This window comes from Dryobates pubescens, chromosome Z (genome assembly GCF_014839835.1).
Source record: "Dryobates pubescens isolate bDryPub1 chromosome Z, bDryPub1.pri, whole genome shotgun sequence".
Classification (NCBI taxonomy): Eukaryota; Metazoa; Chordata; class Aves; order Piciformes; family Picidae; genus Dryobates; species Dryobates pubescens.
In genome coordinates, this window is record NC_071657.1 from 99,996,897 (window position 1) to 100,020,622 (window position 23,726).

Below are 23,726 nucleotides of genomic sequence, written 5' to 3' on the forward strand. Positions count from 1 at the left end.
GGATGAGGGTAGATTAAGACTGGTTACTGAGAAGAAATTCTTCACAATGAGGGTAATGAAACACTGGAACAGGTTGCCCAGGGAGATTGTGGATGCCCTCTCCCTGGAGGTATTCAAGGCCAGAGTGGATGGGGGTTTGAGCAGCCTAGTCTAGTGGAAGGTCTCCCTGCCCATGGCAAAGGGGGTTGGAACTAAATGATCTTTAAGGTTCCTTCCAATCTAAACCCCTCGATGGATCTGTGAATCACCTTAGGCGATAGAGGTTATGGGATGAATCAAGAGCCTGCTTCTTGCAGGAGCATTGCCAGCTTTTATTTGCCACAGTAGAGTGAATTCCTTCTCGAAAGGTAGCAATAAATGTCTTTGCACTGATCCTCTAAAGACTGGTCATAATCAGTCCTCCTTGGGCACTCTGATCATGTTCCTAGGATGCAGATCCTTGCAGACTGCACATTCTGCTGCTCCCTCAATATGTTAAATTCACCAGCAAAATGAAGATATGTTTATCTACATTTAAATGTAGATTACTAAACTATTTTAACCTCTTGTTTCAAGCGTATTTTATGGCTCAATATAAACTTGAGCCTAAAGCTGACCTATGTTTATCCTGTTACAGTCTGACTATAAACATTTTAGTATACATTAGCTGGACAGTCTGGACAGTGTGGTTAGTTAAAATCTCAATTATTTTCCAGTAGCTACACTTCTAGTAACTTTTTTGGGTATTAATTTTCCCTTTTTTAACTTACCCTTCGTTTTGAATCACAGAATCATAGAAACATTCAGGTTGGCAAAGACCCTCAGGATCACCCAGTCCAACTGTTCACCCCTAAACCCCAAGCACCACATCTGAATGACCTTTAAACACATCCAGGGTTGGTGACTCAACCACCTCCCTGGGCAGCACATTCCAATGCCTGACCACTTTCTATGAAAAAAACTTTTCCTAATGTCCAACCTAAACCTACCCAGTTGCCATTCCCTCGTGTTCTATCACTAATTACCTGTGAGAAGAGGCCAGCACCAGCCTCTCTAGTGTCCTTTCGTGTAGCTGTAGACAGCAAGGAGGTCTCCTCTCAGCCTTCTCTTTTCCAAACTAAACAGCCCAGCTCCTTCATTTGTTCTTCATAAGATTTATTCTCCAGGCCCTTCCCCAGCTTCATTGCCCTCCTCTGCACTCGCTCTAGGACCTCAACATCTTTCTTGTATTGAGTTGCCCAAAACTGGACACAATACTCAAGGTGTGGCCTCACCAGAGCTGAGTACAAGGGGACAATCCCCTCCCTACTGCTGCTGGACACAGCATTTCTGATACAAGCCAGGATGCCATTGGCTTTCTTGGCCACCTGGGCACACTGCTGGTTCATATTCAGTTGCTTGCCCATTAGACCCCTCAGGTCCCTTTCTGCCAGACAACCTTCCAGCCACACTTTCCCAAGCCTTTAGCGTTGCTTAGGGTTGTTGTGTCCCAAGTGCAGGACCTGGCATTTGGCCTTGCTGAAGCTCATCCCATTAACATTGGCCCATTGATCCAATCTATCCAAGTCCCTCTGTAGAGCCTCCCTACCCTTGTGCAGATCAACACTGCCACCTAACTTGGTGTCATCTGCAAACTTACTGATGACACACTCTGTGTCCTCATCAAGGTCATCAATAAAGATGTTAAACTGAAGTGGTCCCAACACTGAGCCCTGAGGAACACCACTTGTGACCAGCCACCAGCTGGATTTAACTCCATTGACCACCACTCTTTGGGCCCTTTCCCCAGCCAGTGCTTTATCCAGCAGACTGTGTGCTCATCCAAGCCATGAGCAGCAGTTTGTCCATGAGAATTCTGTGGGGAACAGTGTCAAGGGCTTTTGGGAAGTCTAGGTAGACAATAATTTCTTTCCAGTTTCTTGAATTTCTTTCCACTTTTTCTTCAGCACCATTGCAACTGCTTCACGTTTTTGCTGCACCAAGGTAGCCCATTAAATCTTCCTCAAAAGTTAGAGGCTTCTATGTTCCACGTGTCAGAAACTGTAAAATGTTAGTTTGCCTACATTTTGTAACACTTACTGTTTCTTTGGCACTTTTGACTTTGTGGGGTATTTTGTTATATACATATATGAAAATTTTTCTGGCAGTAAATCTGCCTACTTGTGTCTCACAGTAACCTGTACTTTTCTACCCATTCACTTTCCAGGCTTACACTGAGATTTTTACTTTGTTCACTGGTGCTCATATGATGTGAAAGAGAAGCAAAGTTTGTTTTAAACCGATGCTGTTTTAAAAAGCAAAACCCATAACAAACAAACAAAAACAGATATAACCAAAATTTCCCAAACAACAAAATCATCTAACCCCAAACCACCATCAACCAACAGAATAGAAACAAACCACACAAGCAATAAAACGTCTTGGCTTGTATACCTGATAGAGGGTGGCCTGTAGCCATGAATTGCTAATCTTTTTGCCCTGAGAGGAGTCAGTCAGTGTTACAGAATATATTGGTCCCAGCACTGAGGGGTCAACACTAAACCATGTCCGTAGGCGCCAGGTCCACACAGCACTTGAACAGTGACTCCACCACTGCCCTGGGCAGACCATTCCAATGTTTGATAACCCTTTCAGTGAAGACATATTTCCTGATATCCAGCCTAAACCTCCTCTGGTGCAGCTTGTAACCATTTCCTCTAGTTCCATTACTTGTCACCCAGGAGTACAGGCTGGGCTCTTCCTTTCTCTAGTCTCCTTTCTTGTCGTTACAGAGAGCAATGTATTCACACTCCTAGCAAATGTTCAGTGCTACATTAAACTCTTAATTGAAGTGACTTGTCTGCTTCTGCTTTGTGAGCACTGTTTGCCATCGCATCCAAGGTGACAATTTGAACATCAGTGTGCTAAGCAGAGTTCTATATTACTGCTGTCCAGAAGACATTTTTGTGTATACATCTTATTTACACCAAGATTTCACTACTTTTGCTTTGCTCACAATTCTAATGCTAGAAACACTTAAAATGGTATTCGATCAGTTGGAGTGCAGATGGCTTTTAGGTTTTGCAGACATCTGATCAGAGGGTGTGAGCAGTGCTGGTGAGAGCGTCAGTTTGTAGTTTGCATGTGGTTCATATAGGCTGGGTTGCAGGTTGTTTAACTACATGGATAGCAGTGAAACCTTGATGTGCCCTTGAGGCCATGCTCATGAGGTGCGTGCTTTGTTCAATGCCTCCACCTCCAGACAGCATGAGCTGCTGCATCTGTCTAAGACAGTCCAGATCTGTATGGGTGTTGGGCAGGAGAAGGCATTTTGCTGTTTTATTTGGTGTTTGAACACGCTTTCTTTCTCTTTAAGGAAGAGTTGTCTGAATGGATGTATCCCATGCGTAGTCATACATGACCCCTGTTTAGACCAGTGATAAGTGGCTGCTTTTGAGCAGCAGTCATGTGATCAGCCTTGAGGGGTTAGTAGGGGCCTTTGTCAAGGGCTAGGTCTGGTTTGGCCACTAATGCAAGTGACAGACACTCTCTATTAACCCCTCTTCCTTCTCAAAGGAAATGGAAAGGGAGCAAGGGAGGGAGACTTACAAATTGGAAGAGAAAACTTGAACTACGTTAATGAAACCAGTAGCAATAAAATAAAATGTATATATACACACTACCCTGCTGATGCAGGTGGTGACAATAATTAATCACCACCACCACTGATGCTGGGAGTAGCAGAAAGGAACTGACTGGATTCAGGAACTGAATTCTGGAACTGTACTCAGGAGATCCTGGATTGAAGGCAAAATGAACAGAGTCCTCCGCAGACACCAGAAACTGAAGAAGAAATCTTGACCCTCACAATCCCTCAGCTTTGTACCAAATGTTATATATATGGAATGGAATGGAATGGAATACCTAGCTGGAATACTTGTCTGCTCCTTCCCATGGGTATGGCCTTTTATTCAGCACCCCTAAATATGGTACACAAGGTTTAGCAGCTAGTCTGGAAACCAATCCTTCATGCTAACTACAGACTTTGAGTGTTATCACAGCTAGAAGCAGTCACTGTCTGGGGAAACATGTTGTCAGCTTCAGAAAGTGGAGCTGCGTAAGAGGACATAGAGCTGATAAGTAAAATCACTGAACAGAGCCACTTCTAGTTCAAGCAAGGATACTATTAAATGTAATCAGTTGAACAGTTCTCAGACATGAAGGTGTGTCCTGAAAAAAGTATTGGGATTTTATTTTATTTTTGAATGTAACTATTTCTCTGTTCAAGTTACTAGGGCATTCACCATCACAGCATGCACACACTTGTGCTTGTGCCAGCAGCAGTGAACTTCGGGTGTCAGTGGTGTGTGTGCATGGAGTTATTTAATGGTACTTCCACTCTCTCTCTTGCTTGTCAAAGTGCTGAAATAATAAAATCCTGACTGTTGCCTTGATAACAAGGATTTGTGGAATCTGGGTAGCTGGTGACAGATCCTGTTAGTGTTTAGATGCAGTGGTAATGCCATTTTAATTCTACGTGGCAGTGCTCTCAAAACATAAGCTCTTCTACACCCTGTATATTCATTATGTAGAGTAAACATGTGCTGCTCATGTTATTTTTTTTTTTAATACTCCTCATCACCTTTGTACTGCCGTGTTTAGGGTACTGGGGGTAAGTATTTTCCACTTTTAATCAGTAATTTCTCTAGTTTATAAATAGGCTGCTGATCTTGGCTTCAGGCTGAGCGGAGGCATGCGAAGGTTTGACTTCATAGTAATTTCAAAGTGTGTTGTTGATCTGTTTTTAGAGTGTTCCAGAGGTCAGACAGCATTGAAGGAAGGATACTATTTTGTAGTCTTAAGGGAAACACGTTTCTTAAAAGACAAAATTTAAATGAGTTGTAAAGATGGTTTAGGCTTCTGCTTGTCTTGGGGGAAAAAATGTAACCACTGGCTTAAGTTACGAAAAGATAGCCAATGGGCATAGCTGGAAACTACTTCCATAACCATTCCTTATTGTTTGTTAGATGAGATGAAGGAAAGGTATTTACACAGTGATTGTGTGTTTGTTTATACAGCAGTATAAATAAACCTTAGCTGATAGGTCTGCAAGTTAATTTAAATGACTGTTAAAGATAGAGGGGAAGATTCTGACTGCTGGTGAAAAGTTATGCATATGTCTTGTGTGCTGAAGGCAAGCTCCTGAAACAAACTCTTCCTCTGTGAGTAGCACATGTTTTCCTGACTAGAATATATATACAGGTATTTCTCATAAAATTCTTGGGAAAAAGGCTCAATGAATCAACAGAAAGGAGAGCATCCACTTGCCCGATGCATTTGGTAGCATATCTCCTAATTTCAGGCAATGTGCATAGTAGGTAAGGTTTGGATGGTGTTCTCAAAAGGTGCATGGCAGAAGGCAGAAAGCTATTCAAACACATGGTTTTGTAAGCTTTAGGGAATTTCTGTAATCCAGTTCTGTCATTTTTATACTTTTTTTAAAGGATAAACTATATCCTGTAGTGATGCATGGTTGCATTGCAATGAAAACTTCCAATTACGGGTGTGAACTTAGTAGGTTTTGGGTTTTTTTCTTGTTTTGTTGGGTTTTTATAACCACTGGAATTCTTGACAGCACAGACATATTTTCAGTACATGCAATGCAGGTTTACCTTTTTTTAATAGTTAAAGTACTGCTGTTCTATGTTCATATGACTAGCTTGCCTTTTTAAAGCTGGTGATGTGTTTTGATGTCATGTTATTGGTATTTTAGAATAGGAAGCTGAGGGGAGGTTCAGGTTGGATGTTAGGAAGAAGTTCTATACAGAGAGAGTGATTGCCCATTGGAATGGGCTGCCCGGGGAGGTGGTGGAGTCGCCATCACTGGAGGTGTTCAGGAGGAGACTTGATGGGGTGCTTGGTGCCGTGGGTTAGTTGTTTAGGTGGTGTTGGATTGGTTGATGGGTTGGATGTGATGATCTTGAAGGTCTCTTCCAACCTGGTTTATTCTGTGTATTCTATGTAAAGTTTACTGACAGAATTTTTGTTTGTTTTTGTTTTGTTTCCTGTGCATATAGGAACACACTAGAATTTTAAATCATGGAGAGAGAAGAAATCAACTGTCTAAAATTTTAGAAGGAACTATATTTATAGTTAAAAAGTTGTGTTGTACTTTCATTTCTTTGAAGCATACCACCATATAATTTCAGTATTGATTTCCCCTCCCCACCCCAGCATTTTAGATAATAATGAATGAATTTTTTAGTTAAAAAGTGTTCTTCGAGTGTTTTGAAATTAATTTTCATAAAAGGTTTGTAACTTTGAGTAGAAGAGGATTTCTCCCTTTGAAGGGAATACCGATTTGGAGAGAAGGTTGCAGCTTTGAGCTGAAGAGACTTTTCTTGCTCCTTTGTCTCTGTTAACAGAATGTCATTATTTTTGAGTTCCCACACAGGTGATTCCTTTTTACTTCTTCCAGGAACATGTAACATCGCTCTTCTTGGGCTGTAAATTGTTGCCAGTGAATGCTTTCTAGGAAAGCACAGTGCATCAATTTTACTTGCTATAACTTTTCACATTTTATTTGGAGTTGCTTAGATGGTTAGGTTAAGGATAAAGGATGTCTGCAGGAGGGGAACAGCCCTCTCCGTTGAGTACTCTGTAGTGTTGTGGGCAGTGAAGAAGGTGATATTCGATGTGCCAGGCACCTTCTCTACCAGGTCTGCTAAACTGAAATGCCCTGAATTGGTTTTTGTGGTGTGTTGAAACCCTCTGTAAAGGTCATATTTACTAAAAACAATTTATTTCTTTAAAAACATAAACAGAAATGGAGGAGAAAAGTAGTGTTTCGTAATTACTAAGTATAGTACATCATTGTGGCATAGTTAATACAAAGCTTCTACATTCTAACCTGCAAGGACACCTAATGCTTTTGTTTAAACCTTCTGTAATTTAAGAAGGGTAGGTTAGGTAACTTTAACTCTGCTACTGTTGTTATTGTTTAGTCCAGAATCCATGTTTATAAATGTTGATGCTTATAACATGACTTCTCAAAGAATTTTAGTGGAGATGGAGGGGGAGCCATGAGCTATGTTTGTATCTAAACAGTGTAGGGACTTGAAGGAAAGCCTCATATTAACTCTAACTATTTCTGGAGGTATTCATCTTTCCAGGAAGTTTTTAACCTTTTAAATGCTTGAATTATGTACTGACAATTTAGCTGTTTGAGCAGCTGGCTGTAGTAGATCTTTCATTGGCCTTTTTCTACTTGAATTAATGGTTCAAGTATTTACTGAGAGTAGGACGGAGTGGGATCAGGCCCTTTGCTGTTGAATTGTTAGTCTTTTCCTCAGCTCATAGATCAGAGATAGTACTTCTTAGAAAAGTGTTCTAAAACTCCTGTGTGATTTCTTGGGACCACAAATCTATCTTGTGCTTACTAGGAATTAATCTGTAATAAATGGAGCTGGCTAAGCCTTTTTTGGGGAGCGAAGACACAGTAACATACTATGACTGGTTAAAAGCCAAAATGAGATGCAGTGGGAGGGGCTATTCTCACTAATGGTGTTCCCCAGGCCATAGTACTGGGGCTAGTTCTGTTTAATATCTTTGTTGATTGTTTGGGTGGTGGAGCTGAGTGCACCTTCAGTAAATTTGCAGATGGTACTAAGTTGGGTGGGAGTGCTGATCTGCTTGAGCATAGGAAGACTCTAAAGAGGGACATATATAGGCTGGATTGATGAGCTGAGACCAACTGCATGTAATGCTGTAGGCTGGGGGGGACACTGGCTGGAAAGTTTCCCAGAAGAAAAGGACCTGCAGGGTGCTGTTTGACAGTTGGCTGAACATGAGCCAGCAGTGTGCTCAGGTGACCCAGAAGGCCAACAGCATCCTGGCCTGTATCAGGAATAGTGTGGCCAGCAGGAGCAGGCAAGTGCCTGTGATTGCGCCCCAGTACATGGCACTGATGAAGTCACACCCCAAATATTGTGTTCAGGTTTGGATCCTTCACTGCAAAGACATTGAGGTGCTGGAGTGTGTCCAGAGAAGAGCAATGAAGGTGGTGAAAGATCTAGAGCACAGGTCTTGTGAGGAGCAGCTGAGGGAACTGGGATTGTTTAGTCTGGAGAAGAGGAGGCTGAGAGGAGCTCTCTACAGCTACCTGAAAGGAGGTTGTAGAAAGCTGATGGCTGGTCATGTCTCCAAAGGTAGCAAGCAACAAGATGAGAGGAAACAACCTCAAGTTGTGCCAGGGGCAGTTTAGCTTGGACATTAGTAAAAATGTCTTCACTGAAGAGTGGTCAGGCATTGGAACAGGCTGGCCGGGGAAGTTTTGGAATGGCTGTCCCTAGAACTGCTCAGAACACATACAGATTTGGTGCTGAGGGACATACCTTAGTGGTGGACTTGGTAGCATTTGATTAACAGTTGAACGTGATGATCTTGAAAGTCTTTTATAACCTTAATGATTCTGTGATGTGAGCAGCAATTATTCCACTTCTCCATGCAAGTGTTGAGTGGAGACAAGAGCGAGAATTCTGAGTGTACCTGTGCTTTTTTTGTCTACCTCCTTTCCTCTGTGTGCACTTTACAGTTTACCTGCTTCTTGACTCTTAAGTGCTTCAACTTGTAAACATCCTCTTGCAAAGTCTATCTTAGTGTGTGTGTATGACCTTTTTCAGTGTACAGTGTCAAAGTACTGCAGCTGAATGTAATCCAGTGATGCAGATTGTGCAGCCCATTCTGAATTGTACAGTGTAAACAAATTGCAAAATGGAAAGATTTCCCTCTCTGTGTCCTTAACTTTTAAAACCAATTAGAGATAAAATATTTTGGATGAGAGCTATAGGTGTGTATGTTTTTCTCTCTTCTTCCTTCCTAATTTTCATGTGATATTGCTTCCTACACTACACTTTTCTGATATTTCAAGAATACTAAATCAGTTTTGGACTTCAAGTGTGGTTTTCTATTTACATTATAAATAGCTAATATATATCACCGTACTTGTAGTCGTCATCCCTGACCTTACATGCTCTGTCCATTCAAGTTTAGTACTAGTACAACAAATTAAATGCCTCTGGCAGTGCCTGAGCCAGAATCAGTGTCATGTGTATGTAAAATTCAAAAGAAATCCTCGAGTTTTGTTATTCAGTGATAGTGTTGAGAGCCAAGGCTGGGCTTTCGTGTTAGGCAAACAGGAGTGGTTTTAGGTCTGCTCTTCAAAGTTTGAGACCTTCATTCAACAGAGTGCTGTGTTGACTAGTGGCACTTTTGCTAAGCAAACATTGCCTGCATGGTATATACCATAGCTTGTTACAAGTCAGTAAAGCCTAGCCCTTTTGCCTTGTGCTTTTATTATACTGAATGGAAAATAGGACCATAATGCAGATGTCTGAAACAATTTGCATGTCTCATTCTGTATTGTAAATCAGATATCCTGTGTATGGGTAACTGCAGCAGTTTCCATCTCCAAGGAACTACACAAATACAACCTTCCTACTAGGTTGTTTGGGCGAAGGTGAGCTTTAACACGAGCTCCGCAGTGGAAGAGGTGAAAGCAGAGAGTGATTTGTGGCAGTGAGTCAGGCACTGCGATTAGGAGCTGGGTTCATGCCACTAGAGCGCACTACTTCCCTCTTAGTGGTTGAGAGAATGGTTAAATATGCTGGTAGGTGTTGCCGGCTTCCTGGTGAGGACTTTGAAAAACTGTTGCCAAATTACTGAGCTGCTGGGATTTTTGTGCTCATCTTCATCAGATGCAGCTCTGCTTCTGCAGCTATCTTTTCACAAAGAAATGTTTTTATTAATGTCAAACCTTTATGAATGTTGTGATGGTTGTGGTGGAACGGCAAAGAGGTATTGTAAACCAGTTGTTAGGTTTTTTTGCTCCCTTCTGATTGTATTAATGAAAAGGGTATGTACAAGAGTTAATCATATTTGAAATTAAAGCAAGTTCTTTATGTAATTTCTCAGAAATAGATTATGACTTTAACAAGAGGTTCTTGATAAAGAGATACAGTGTTTTATTTGTTATTAAGTTGTTGCTTTTTCCTTGTACAGGTTTCCACTTGAGTGGCACAGTGACAGAGCCTGCAATGCAATCGGAGCCAGAAACTGTTTGCAATGTAGCTATCAGCTTTGATCGTTGCAAGATTACCTCAGTGACCTGTAGCTGTGGAAACAAGGACATATTTTACTGTGCCCATGTTGTGGCACTCTCTTTATATCGGATCCGCAAGCCAGATCAGGTCAAACTGCATCTTCCCATTTCAGAGACACTCTTTCAAATGAACAGAGACCAACTACAAAAATTTGTACAGTATTTGATCACAGTGCACCACACAGAAGTTTTGCCAACTGCTCAAAAATTAGCAGATGAAATTCTTTCTCAGAATTCAGAAATTAACCAAGTCCATGGTGAGTCCTTTTGCTTCGTTCCCTCTTTGGTATTGAACTTTTTGGGTGACATTCAGGAGCGTGACCTGCTGAGGTCCTTTCCATCCTGAATTATTCTGCAATCCTGTTGTATTTACTACAGAGCATGCTTTGCTTTAAGATGTTTAGAAAGCAACACTTTCCAGAAGAGAAAATAATTCATCCATAAGTATTAAGTTTGTCTTCAGTGTGGTTAATATGTGGCCTGATCTGCTTCACACTTGTGTTTTCCAGCTATGAAGCTCTGGGTTTAGCAGTGATCTTTGTATTGCCACATTGCTTAAAGGAACCAACCTACCAATAATCATCTTATGCTTGTTATTTAGTTCTTTTTGAACTAATCTTCTGACATTTTGATTGGGTAATCTTGTTTTAATTACGAAGCATAAAGGAAGTAGGTATTACTTAGCGGTGTTTTTGTTGTTGTGGGATTTTTTTTTTTCCTTTCATTAGATATACTTTTATTATCCTTTGGGATCTCTCTTTTAGTTCCTTTTTCATTTTGATTCTGCAGCAGCATACAGCTTTGGCAAATGTCTTGGTCTTCCCTGCTTTTTTGCTGCACATGGTTTTAATGGCTGTTTCTTGTATTGAATGTCTTATGTTTGTCTTATCCTGGGTGTGACTTGAGGCATCTGAGGAGGGTTTTCTATGGATCTTGCTGAATGGAAAGCAGCAAGAGGGTGGGTTTGAGGTGATCCAGCTCGTTTATTAAATCTCTGTGTCCTTACAAGGTCACCTGATAGAAGTGTTCTCTAAGGTGAGGTGTAAGGGCAGTTTAGATGGGAAGAATAAGTTATTTGAACAACTCAAAATACCTATTTGTTCATTGACAGGAACAATTTTTGTGTTTTAGATATTTAAAAGGGATTACCGCTATTTCAAGGAATTTGCCATGCAGATGTAACAAGGCTACTTAGTATTAGAGAAAGAAAATAATGTGTGCTAGGTACAGTGTAGTCAGAACAAAAGAAGGGATTCTGTCAGTAACAAGACTCATCTGCAGCCTAGCCCCTCTCCTTAGGGTCTAGTAGCTCTGTCAGGTCCAGGCAGATGGTGCTACATGAAGGTGATTTGCAGGAGCAATGTTCTTTTTTTTGGCTTTAGGGACTATGTGGGATATGGCCAGAGGAAGCTGGTTGCTGTAGTGGTTATGGATCATAAGGAGGTTGGCAGAGCTGCCTGGTGTTGGGGGAAGGAAAGGGAAGCTAAAACATAAAGCCATACAGGAGGATGCTTAGGTGTTCTAAGATCAAGGTACATAATGCATTAGAATTGGTAATAGCCTAAACATGGAGAATTAAGGGGAATGAGGAATTTTGGTGAGTATGAGAGTGACACAGAAAATTGAGTCAGAGGTGATTAAAAAACCGGGAAGGCAGGTGTGGGAAAGGAAAGATAAACGATGTCTATATATGACTACATTAGCTACATTATGGCTAATGTAGGAGAATTGAGAAGCTGTTGCAGAGTGCTTAAATTTGATCAACATTAACTCTGTAATTATACTAATTATAGGCATGTTAGTCTTTGTCAGCCATTTTCTTATTGTCAAAATACCTCATTACTCATTAGTATTTAACAGCAAAAAGAACAGGAAAGAAATAACTAAGATGATCATTAATTATGAAATTTCATTATAAGAGTACAGCAGTTTAGAATTATCCACAAAACCAAAATGGAGCTGTTTTCCTAGTAAGTGAATTGTTGTATGTCTTTATTGATTTTATTTCTTAATAAATTAAAAAAAAATAATAAAAAAACCAGTCAGTGTAAGAAAACAAACTGCTATTACCAAAGAAAGATGGGTTACAAAACAGAACCTATGGTCTCCTGCTTTTTGTGTCAGATTTTTTTCAGTGTTTCACAATGTTAAGAAATTGCAGAATTCTTTTAAGGGTAAAGTAAGTTACTGTCGTGTAGCAAATAAGCATTGTTTTGGCATTCATACAGTAACTCTGTTATTTTGATCTTTCATCAAATGCCTTAAATTAATAAAGTTAACCAAAAGAGAGCTGGTTCCAGCAGCATAGGCCGGTGAACGTCAGTTCACTATTCATGCTGTCAGATCTACTGTGCTGCAGATGTTCAGTGTGTAATACAAAACTCTGTTGTATCCCTGTCTTGCCCTGAACAGTTTAACTTCAGTAAACTGGTGTTTGAAGAGGATTTATGTTGAACACTGCTTGAAGGCACAGGTTAGTAAGAGGAAAACTTAGAAAAACGTGCTCATAAAAGTGAAAGGAGACCTGGCACATTTAGAAACACCAGAAACAGCTTTGGTCAAAGGGAAGTTTTGAATCTGGAATTGGATAAGGAAATTCTCATTAGTGATACCTACAGGTGTATTAAATTCAGTCTTTATGTAAAAGCTTTTTTTTCCTTTTTTTTTCCTTTTCTTTTTTTAACACATTTCCCTCCCTCTCGTGGTTGCTGGACTAGTCCTACTTTTTATGTGGTTTCAATGATAAATGAAAGAAATTTGTGCTTAAGAATGACCTGGGTTGTAATGCGCTGTGACCACAGTTGTCTTGTTGATTAGTTTATGAACTGCCTATGGAGATGAAAGAGCTTTGCAGCACTTTCCTTTCACAAAAGGTGAATTGTATAATTGTTCATTTGCTCAGCATTCTCTTCTGCAGCATTCTGTGTCTGACTTTGGCCTCACGTCCTTGTGAGGGAGGTTTCAACGAGTGAAGTGACTAAGGCAGTTTAAGCTGGGTGCCTCCTGTTCTTGCCACAGAAGTTGCACCTCCAGTGTCCCCAGTGTCCACCCAATAAGGTGGACAAAGGAAGTAGTGTATTTCATACCCATAATATCCTGTGCCCTATAAATCCATCTGTGAAGTCTTTCTCTTCCTCTTCCTCTTTCTTCCCTCTCTGCTCCCATGAGAGATGCTCCCTATCAGGTAATGGTGGGGGAGTATCTCAAGGCCTCTTAGGCCTGGCTAGGCCTAATGCCAGGAGGAGAAGCGGGGAGCAGCAGTCTCAGACCTGGCCAGCCTGAGACCAGCCTAGCAGTGGGGGGGAGGGTTGAGGGGGAAGGGGCGTGGAAAGAGCCCTTGGGGTTTTGGGTATATCCTCAGGTGGGGAGAAGGGAAGTGTTGGGAGGCTTTTGGGTGTAGTATAGGGGACTCTGTATGCTTTGGGATTCTTCTGTCACTATTCTTTGTAGCGTCTATAAAACACTTACTGTGGTTTCCATTTAAACTTTCCATCTTTTGCAATCCATTTGTGTGAGGGGGGCAATACAGGATCTGCCTGGCCTCAAACCAGGACAGTGACTTACACTAATTACATGGGTTTTGAAATGACTAATCCTTCTTGAGTTCCTTGGTGAATACAGGTGATACCATATCTTTCCTTTCTTCACAGCTGAGCCTCTTCAACGAAGGATAAGAGGGTGCTGTTAGAAATATTGGAATGTGTTGTCTGTTCACTAACTTCTTCAGGAGAACTGAACAATTTATTAGGAATCGGTTTCTGCATTTGCCATGCTGACTTTCACTTGATGGTGATTACATTACAAGAGGATTTTGTATGTTCTTAGCGCATAAAAGCATGTCTTACATTTGAGAAGACTTACTGCCTTTTGATTTTCTCATGTGACTCTGCTCCAGCTGTTTGTGTTCCTGAGGATTTCAAAACTGCAGATCTGTGGGGTCGAATCTTCTATACTTGAAGGCAGCTGTAGGTATTTGTACTGATTCCTTGATGCCCTCTCTGCTAACTCTTGGCTTCACATTGGATTTCAATCTGGGATGCTGACTTAGGAAGCTGGATGTAGATTTGGGTCCTGCTTAGTTGAGTCTTTTCCTTCCTGATAAATTTTTGTACTGCTATAGCAGTGGAGCTGGCAGGTTTGTATGGGCATGACAGCCAATTGCCAGCTACATTTGTCATTTGGATCTGTCTTTTCTTTGGTATGAAACTTAAATTGCTTGGAAAGTCAAGGTTAAACTATGTTCCTGAGAATTTGAGTGGAAATAGGAAAGTATCTTCAAGTTTGGGGGAGGGGTGCCTGTGTATGAGGTAAGTCTGTTTACATATTAACCTCATGTTAGCATTGGTTTTGTATTAGGTGCATAGTGAAGAAGGGTCTACCTTTTATTGGTATAAGGACAGCCTAGCAAACTAATTTAACTATTGATGTTTGAAGCTGTGTTGTTTCTTTCCTGAATGTTCAGTGCTGCTGTTGCAATCTCCAGTTCTAGAGGAGCTATGTGGATTTCTCCAGATTTCCATTCTCTGATTCTTTTACTCAGAACATCAGTCGCTCACCAGTACAAGAAGCCTGGGAAGTTGTTTCTTTGTTGAAGCAGGCCTAGGTACATCGTCTGCTAACATTGGTCTGTAACATACTAGTTCTGGTGACAGTATTCAAGAAAAGAAATATCTGTACAAAAAAATAGCTCCAAAAAAATGTTCATAGTATCTGTTGTTGTTCCTCTATATTGTAAGTTCCAAAGGGCAATCCCGGGCTACAGAGGAATATGTTTTAATATGAAGTTAGTGTATTTAACTGAAATGGAGACTTTTGTGGAAAATTATGGGGTAGGATAGAATGAACAGCCAAATACAATGTATTCCCCAAAAGGAAACATTTAATGTTAAAGAAGATACATTATTAAAGAGGAAAAAAAAATAGATGGAATTATTCATATGGTCCTGTTTAAACAGACAAAATTCATTGAGAGACTGGTTGCAAAAGACAATGTAGGAAATATCAGGTCAGTTTGTTTAGAAGAGGCAGGAAAGTGAAGTGTCTCAATGCTTAGTATTAGAATCATTTATTGAACCAGAACTGGGAAGGAAGTTACAAGAAGTCTAGCCAAAACTAAAGAAATTTCAGAAACTCATGTAGAAGTAAATAAGTAATAATGTGTAAAATGTAAGGCAAGAGTGATAGCTGCACAATAACATGGAAGAAATTTGATTAGTGAAATTAAGATTTTTAGGAAAGGTATTTTCAAGTACATTATGCAGTTAACATAATACTTGTTATATAGAACATAATGGGATTTTGTTTTGAGATATAGAAGGTAAAGATAAATGAAAATATGATATGCTAGTCTGCACCGATAAGGAAGTTCTATTGTCTGCTGCGTACAAGTAGACTTAGAAACTTACCACTCTATGATCTTGAGACCTGGACTTTAAAAGAGGTTTTATCTGTCAGCAGATAAGTTTGTGCATTTTGATGTATGTGCAGATAGAAAGGAAATTTTTTGTTTTATGTTTTTTAAGTTAAAAACTTGCTGGGAGACATGCTAGCCTTCTTCAATAAGTCAGCACAGCCTGTCCTGTCATTGTGTTTTCTGTTGCTATCACTGGCTGCTTCACAGCCATTTCTCTTTTTCGTTGATGCTGTGCGCTGCTGAACAGGTGTTACATCCCACCTAAGAGTTCTGAAATTTAGTAGGAGATGAAGTGACTTGTCTGAACTTTGCATCCTTTGGGGAGTGTATTTGGAGTTTTTAATTTTATGATATTTGGGGTTTTTTTGGTAATAATTTTGAGTTTGTAACATTAATAACTATTCTGTTGTGAATCAACATACAGCAGTGTTAGTTTCTAGCTGGGACCTTGTATAGTCCTTGTATAGTTCTCTGTAAATCATGCTTTTTGTGTGTAATACATTTTCTATGAGGTGTTCTTCTTAATAGTGCCATGAGAAAGCATTTAATAAAATTTAACTCATCTACAGTTCATATGTACTATAAATTTGACAAAAGTTGTAGAAAATGAAGTTTTAAGAATTTTCAGTATGGCTATGAGTGAATAATATTGCATGGTTTCATTTGAAGCCAGCTCTTATGATACTGCAGAAATAAGGGTAACGGAAGCAGATTGCCTTCAAGACTATTTTCTGTTGTGGTAACCAGATTTCACCATTGATCTTCACCTAAGTAGTTTGCAATGTGGGCAGTTCTTACCCTGATTTAGTCAATGCATCTTACTTCACCTCTGCTTACTTTTTCAGGTTAAGTTCTCCATATGCAACTCAAATTGCTGGATGTGATTGGTTGTTTTTGAAAGCGGTTGCTCTTAAAATTGCTACATCTATGATCAAAGCATTTAAAAAAAATGCTTCTGCTTCCTAGACCTTAGGAGTTGATTGTATTTAACATGTAACCTGCTGTGACCATGAGCATAAAAGGCTATTAGCTGGTTTTCAAATTTCATTTGGGTGTCAGTCTTACAAACTGTTGTGCACAATATTCATGCTTTGATTGCTAAACATTCAACTTAATAATTTTAGTAAAAGAGAGGTAGTAAGTCTGTATGTCTGTATCTGTACATGGAGTGTAAGTACCTGATTTATTGTATTTAACTGTAAGTACATGAACATAAAACCTGTTTCAAGGATCAGTCACGATAGAAGCTAAAGCCAGAGGTTGGAGGGAGGGAGATGGATGTGTTAGTGTCTACAAACTGGCACAGTTTAATTACAGATTGTACTGTTCAGTATAATTATACCGTGCTTTTCATTTTCATAGTTCAGATGTGAAATAATTTATCTTTATGACACCCCCCTAAAGCACGTAATTCATGCTTATCCCTGGTTTACATGTGGGGAACAGGGTTTGATCTTGGTACCAAACTGTGCTTGCAGAGATTAAATCCAAGACTGCCGGTATTCTTCTCCACAGCCAAACTGGTCTCATGTCTTCAGCGAAAAAGTGGCAGTGTAGAAATTCTGTCTGTTGTGCTGGGTGATCTGTGTTTGAGTGGGAGAGGAAACAGGCTGCATCAGTTAGTATTCACCTGACTTTGTGACCATAGTGATTTTTGAAAAGTGCCTGATTGAGAGACTTGGAACTGACCCTGTCTCAACCACAGAACAAGAGTTACATGGACAGTGGAAACTGAGACTTCCCCAGTGACAGTACGGTGGATTGCTGCCGTGGTGGAAAGGCAGTTTGGACTCGTACCTGATTGGACACACCATCTCTGTGCCTTCTTAGCCCATGGCTATTGCTGAAGACTATCAACAGTGTTGAAAAATCAGAGAATTACAACTGTAGCTGGTAGTTGCATGAATTTCTTCTGTATATCCTAATTAGAAATTTTGGTCATATTTGGTGTAGCCTCTGTGAGATCTTGTAAGGAAATACTGCTCTGAATTGGACATATCCACAGTACTGTGCTGTACAGCATTGCAGTGCTCAGACCCTCAGCTTTTGCAGTCAGCTTTTACAGTCTTCTAGTCTACTGGCATGAAAATAACACTGGTGTAAGTATAGTAATGCTGAGCCCTTGGGAACAGTATATTTGGAATTGTGCTGGGAGAAGAGGCTCTTGTGGGGTCAGTGCTGCTGGCTCCAGACAGCAGGCACTGTTGTTCCTCTGAAAGAACCCTGTTGTTAAGGAATCTGTGGTAGCTGTGCTGAAACTTAACCTTCTAGCACAAACTGACCTATGAGCTTTTGATAAAATGTAAACAGTTCCAAAAGGAATTTTAGGGTTTTTTTCCTTAAATAGGAAAACTTAGCTGAGGAATCTTGAGCTATTTTTAACTCAATTTAAAAGCAGCTATCCCAAGATTACTGAAAGATAAGTCTCCATTGAAGTAAAGGATAAATGTAAGTGTATTTTGCATGTTGGTGCCTCTATACAGTTCCTTTCCACAGGTCTTCCTTTTCTCTGTTTTAGAGCAATGAAATATTTAAACTATTTGGAAGGTGATACTACAAACCTGGGTCTGTGCAACAGCTGCACTCCTTGTTCTCATGTGGCTTGATTTCTGCTTTTATCTTACTTGCAACTGAAGCCTTACCAGTATGTTTCATGTTGCTGGCTGAATTGAAAAGTCCCTTAAAACTAAGATGTTATAGAAAGAAGCATTCACAGAAGAGGAGGCTTTTCATTCCACGTCTTAGACTTGATTCCTGTCTTCTGACACACTGTTAGTATTTCTGTGAAAGGCAGAAGAGTTCATTGACATCTTCAAAGACACAATTTCTTAGTGATCTAAATACGTGTGTGCTTCTCTCTGTATACATGTTCTTATATAGTAGTGCAGCATTCTCAGCTGCATGCTCTGAAGCTGGATGCAGTTGAGGAAGTTGCTGGGGTGGAGGATTTTAAAAAAATTCTATTTACTGAGCAACTAGTAGACAGGAGATACCTCTGAAATGATGAAGTGAAGCCCTGTATTGATAGAATAGGTGGTTCATTCCTGTAGCCCTGAACAGTTGTATCTATCTTTGCATTTCAAGTTCTCAGGACTTCTTTGTAAAGGCAAGTTTTAAAAAATCTGACTATGTAATATTCCTTCCCTGACAGCTGTGGGAGTTTTGTTTGATGTTGATGGTTTGGTTTTGGTTGTTTTGTCTTTTTTTGTGTGGAGGGGGTGGGGGTGGGGGGAAAGAGCGGAGAGCTTTTTGTTTTGTTTTGTGTCTGTCTTTTTGCTTTGGTTTGGTTTAGGGGGGTTGTTTTGGGGTGGGCTTTTTTGGTGTGTTTTTTGACTACAGAGTTAATATGAACTTGGATCTAAGTGTTAGAGTGTGTAACATGATTCAGTTTCTCACACCATCTCAAACCCTAACGGAGATAGAGATTTCACAGTTGTGACAAGCCCAAAATCAACATATCAAATTAACTTGAGTCTTGGGCACGTTTAAAATACCTTACATTGGTATATTGGTGCACTACCTTGAGTTATTTCCCTGGCAGTCTGGACAAGTGCTTTCCAGCCTTTTCAATTTGAATACCTTTTAAAAACGATCTAGTAGAAATGCAGCCTTCTTCAGAAAAATATAGATTTCTGAAAGTGCAAGAACTTGTTTTAGTTAATTCTGTCAGCCTTTAGAAGAGGTGGAAGGTCACTCATCACAACCACAGACACTGAGTTTAGAGCATCCTGTGACCAATGGCACTGGCTGATGTAAATGTAAGTCACTTCATACTAGGCTAATTCAGGTAGAGTTGCTCTGAACTGACTTTGTGCTGATGATATTGCCTATGTAAAAATGCTTGTATTGAACCAGAATCAGTTTCACATATCTCTAACTCTTATTTAGGATAGAAATGCCTTTAGTGCTTTAAGACCTTGGATTTGTTTGGGGATTTTTTTATACTCTTTGTTTAGGTTTGCAGACCATCACAGCTCAGAGGCACCGAGGGTGATGATTTTCCTCATGTCCATCAATAGCAGCGCTCACTAGCAGTCACTTAAACCTGAACAAGATTGTGGAAGGTACAGGAAATACACAGGTGTTTTGGGGAGAGTGGTTTTAGCATCACAGTTGTAGAGATACTGTGCAAAGTCTAATTTTCTAATTTTCCTTATAAAAGTGTTCAAGTATAGCTGATCAAATGGGAGGAAAAAACCCTCATCTTGATTTTAATGTTTTGTTATAAAATACATATACTTTGTCATAGACTGTAATTTCTAAGTGCTTAAAAGTGCTGAGAATAAAATTAAGTCTGTTTTGAAGAGTGCTTAAATTAAAGCAAAATCATCCAAAACAGGACAAACACAAATCCTAAAAGCTACTACTCTGCAGTAGGCTTCTGCCCTGGATCCATGAGCCTCACTTCTTCATAATAGAACATAATGAATTCTTTTCTTGCTGCTTGCAGGTGCTCCTGACCCAACAGCAGGTGCTAGCATAGATGATGAAAACTGCTGGCATTTGGACGAGGAACAGGTCCAAGAACAGGTTAAACTCTTCCTTTCCCAGGGTGGATACCATGGATCAGGGAAGCAGCTCAATTTGCTTTTTGCAAAGGTGTGTTGAGTACTCTAAACTTTTTTTCTCTCCTCCATTCCCCAAGCCAGTTTATACTTGTTTGTGCCTTGTGCAAAGTCCTGTTGTTCTAAAACAAGCCAAAGCCTTGGGAACATGATGACAACTTAATTGCGAGTTTGTACAGCTATGTGCTGCAATCTGATACGTCTTGAGATAAGTATAAGGATGTGAAGTAGCCTTTCAATCATCTGCAGCTTTGCTGTGCTCCTTCCCACTTCCAAAATGTTGGAAAAACCTGTAGAAATTAGTGTTGCTGCAGTTTTTGTAATACAGCTGTGGACTGCTTGTGATAAAAGTGTCTTTGAGGGATTGCAGTGAGATACTGAAAACAAAATTGTTAAAATTGGGGAGACAAATATTTGGTTTTTTTAACTTAAAAATTTCACATCATATTCCAAATTTACAGAGGTGGAATATTTAATACTGCAGCATATTATCTGTTCTGTGATTTCATTGTGGGGTTTTTTTTTCAGTTTGTATTAAAAGACTTGTTTCCTAGGTGCGAGAGATGCTAAAGATGAGAGATTCAAATGGAGCTCGCATGCTGACATTGATAACAGAACAGTTCATGGCTGACCCTCGCCTGTCGCTTTGGAGGCAACAAGGAACTGCAATGACTGACAAGTATAGGCAGCTCTGGGATGAATTGGGTAAATGCAGACTTCAAAATCATTTAGGTGTTTATATGCATAATGAAGAAACAATTACATATTCAGGGTGGAGAGGAACTTTGTTGTGGCACTAGGTAAAGCCGATTAGACTTTTCTGCAATTTCGCTTGTTTGGTTGAGGTTGGACAGAATTGCATTTCTAATCTACACTGTGACACAGCTGCAGCTGGAGTGGAGGAAGCACAGTGTGAAATAAGTGCAACAGAAGGGTAAGTATAAAGGCCACTAGTGCTAAGTCAAAGAGGTTAAGGAAGAAATCAGTACAGAGCTAGATAGAAAAGCAAGGCAATGAGAGAAGATTCCTTTAGAGTAGCAGCAGAAGAAAGTAGAAGTCCATTACTGAGCAGGAAAGAAGATCAAATAAAAAGGGCTAAAACAGTTCACACTGCTTTATAGTTGTGACCAGGTACATGACTTAGTTGTACAGTGGAAAGAGAAATTGAAATGAGGAAGGAGTATTTAAACTGGTAAGGCCTGAGAACACTTACTCTGAAGTGTTCCAGAAACTTGATAATAAAATTTTGAACTACCACTCTAGTAATTCTCAAAATCTATAGGAATTTGTGTTAGTGAGGGAGAATTCAAAATGGCTTGAAGGTAACTGCAACTGATAGATTTGCAGAGTCACGGATTGGATTGGAAGGGACCCTCAGAGGCTACCTTGTCCAAGCCCCCTGCAGTAAGCAGGAACAGCTCCACCTAGATCACACTGCCCAGGGCCACATCAAGTCTGATCTCGAGCTCTCCAGGGACAGGATCTCAACCACATGCCTGTGCAGGCTGTTCCAGTATTTTACCACTTTCATTGTAAAGAACTTCTTTCTTATGTCCAACCTAAATCCAGCCTGCTCCAGTTTCAGACAATTGCCACTCATCCTATTGCTGCAAGCCTTTATAAACAGTCCTTCCCCAGCCTTGCTGTAGGCCCCCTTCAGATACTGAAATGTAGCTGTAAGGTCTCCAGAGAACCTTCTTCTTTCTGAGCTGAACATCCCAAATTCTTTCAGCCCTCTTTGTGGCTCTCCTGCTCCAGGAGGTCCATGTCTCTCTTGTGTTCGGGGACCCCTTAGTTCTGGACACAGCATTCCAAGTAAGGTCTCACCAGTGCAGGGTAGAGTGGCAGAATCACCTCTCTCAGCCTGTAGCCATGATTCTTTTGATGCAGCCCAGGATACGATTGGCCTTATGGGCTGCAAATGCACATGGCTCATGTCCAGCGTCTCATACACCAGTACCCTTAGGTCCTTTTCTGCAGGGCTGCTCTCAATTTTGTCACCCTCAGCTTGTATTGATATTGAGGATTGCCACAACCTAGGTGAAGGACCTACCTTGCACTTTGCCTTACTGAACCTCATGAGATTCATAATATTTTAAAGGTGGGTAGGTAGCTGGAAAGAATGCTAAATAACTGCAAGCACTGCTTTCCTAGGTATGATGTACTGCAACCAACTATTAACCAATTGATGTATAAGTATGTAGAAAATAAAAATGAGGAAACCTAAATACATTGATAAAACTAGGTGGTTTCTCTAGTTGATAATTCACTGCATGTACAGCTAGAGGGATTCACGTATTTATCCTAGCTGTAGTAAGGTTTTGGATGCTGTTCTGGAGGCTTCCTCAAAGCTGAAGACAGCCTAAATGAAATGGCCTTGTGGTTCATAGAACTTTGAGTAGTTACCTTTGCTTGCACTCAGTCTGGAAAGACACTTCAAGTCTAAACTTAAAGGAGTTTGGGTTAATATAGCTTTGCCCGATTTATGTGGCATGGAATATATAAATGAATACTAAATAAAATGCAGACAAAAACCTTACAGATGATACCTAATGGGACATTATGTAAATACTGCAAAGAAGAGGCCATAATTCCTGAATGTAAAGATATATTTTAAATCAAACAAAATGAAATCAAATCCAATCAAGAATAACATTGCATTTAGAAAGGACACATGAAGAGCAAAGCTTTGTTTCCCACTGGTTAAAGATGACCATGACTGATTCATGTTGACTGGTGGGGCAATGACAGGGGGCAAACTGTTTAGCATTAATAAAGTACTAGTGATCTTGATGAGGTTAAGAGATCTGTGGTGGAAGGCCATAATATCAGAGCAGGCAAAGCTCTATCAAGAGTGTAGATGTAACTACTTGTTTAAAGTGTAACAACCCTTCTTGTGTATAATTTTTTTGATTCCTTGGCTTGTTGGGGAATAAAAGCTATTGCCAAGCAGGGCACATGCTTAGCTGGATATGTATATACCAAAATTGTGTTCCACCACACTACTGAAAACTGAAGGGTCTCATGCTTCGTGGCTCACATGGGTTGACCTGGTATGTGGTGGGAGATGCAGAAATGTGTTCTCCATCTATTATAACCTCTAGCAATCATACCATGTGCTGCCAGTAAACATAAAAGGTTTTGTTAAATTTTCTTAGTGGCTCCTCTTCTTGTTTCATCAAACCAGTTTCATTCTTTCCCTGACAGAATACCAAGTTCCATGTTGTGTTTTGCTGTATCAGTTATTTGGGCAAAGAGTTTTAATAACTACAGAAGTCTGAAGCACAGCACATCCTTGCCTCTTTTCTAGAGGTGTTTACACGGAGGCAGCTTCACATAATGCTTCTACAGAAACTACTTTAGTGAAGGCTGTGATTGACACCACTTTTTCTTCCTCTTCTTTTCCTTACTAGGTCTGCCTTTGGGGATTGCTCATCTGGTGAACTCCTGCAGCCAGAGAGCTAAGAACAGAGCACTCCCACAGCTGGTGTATAAATTAGGAATAATGAATTTGGCAGCTATTTGATTAGATGAGCGAGTAACACTCAACAGAACTAGCTCCCTGAGTATTATGAATAGGCAAAATTAAAGTGTTTGTAAGAGCAGCAAAAAGCATTTGTAGTGATGGGGG

At 40.2% G+C, this 23,726-nt stretch overlaps 1 protein-coding gene across 1 annotated transcript in view; it reads left to right on the forward strand.

The window, feature by feature from the left end:
* The window catches only part of ZSWIM6 (zinc finger SWIM-type containing 6), a 140,338-nt gene that overhangs the window by 71,253 nt on the left and 45,359 nt on the right, over positions 1-23,726 (forward strand). Inside the window, exons 2-4 of the mRNA XM_054177932.1 lie at positions 10,018-10,374; positions 19,981-20,129; positions 20,650-20,800. Coding sequence (XP_054033907.1) covers positions 10,018-10,374; positions 19,981-20,129; positions 20,650-20,800 — 657 coding nt within the window. The remainder of the gene's footprint in view (positions 1-10,017; positions 10,375-19,980; positions 20,130-20,649; positions 20,801-23,726) is intronic.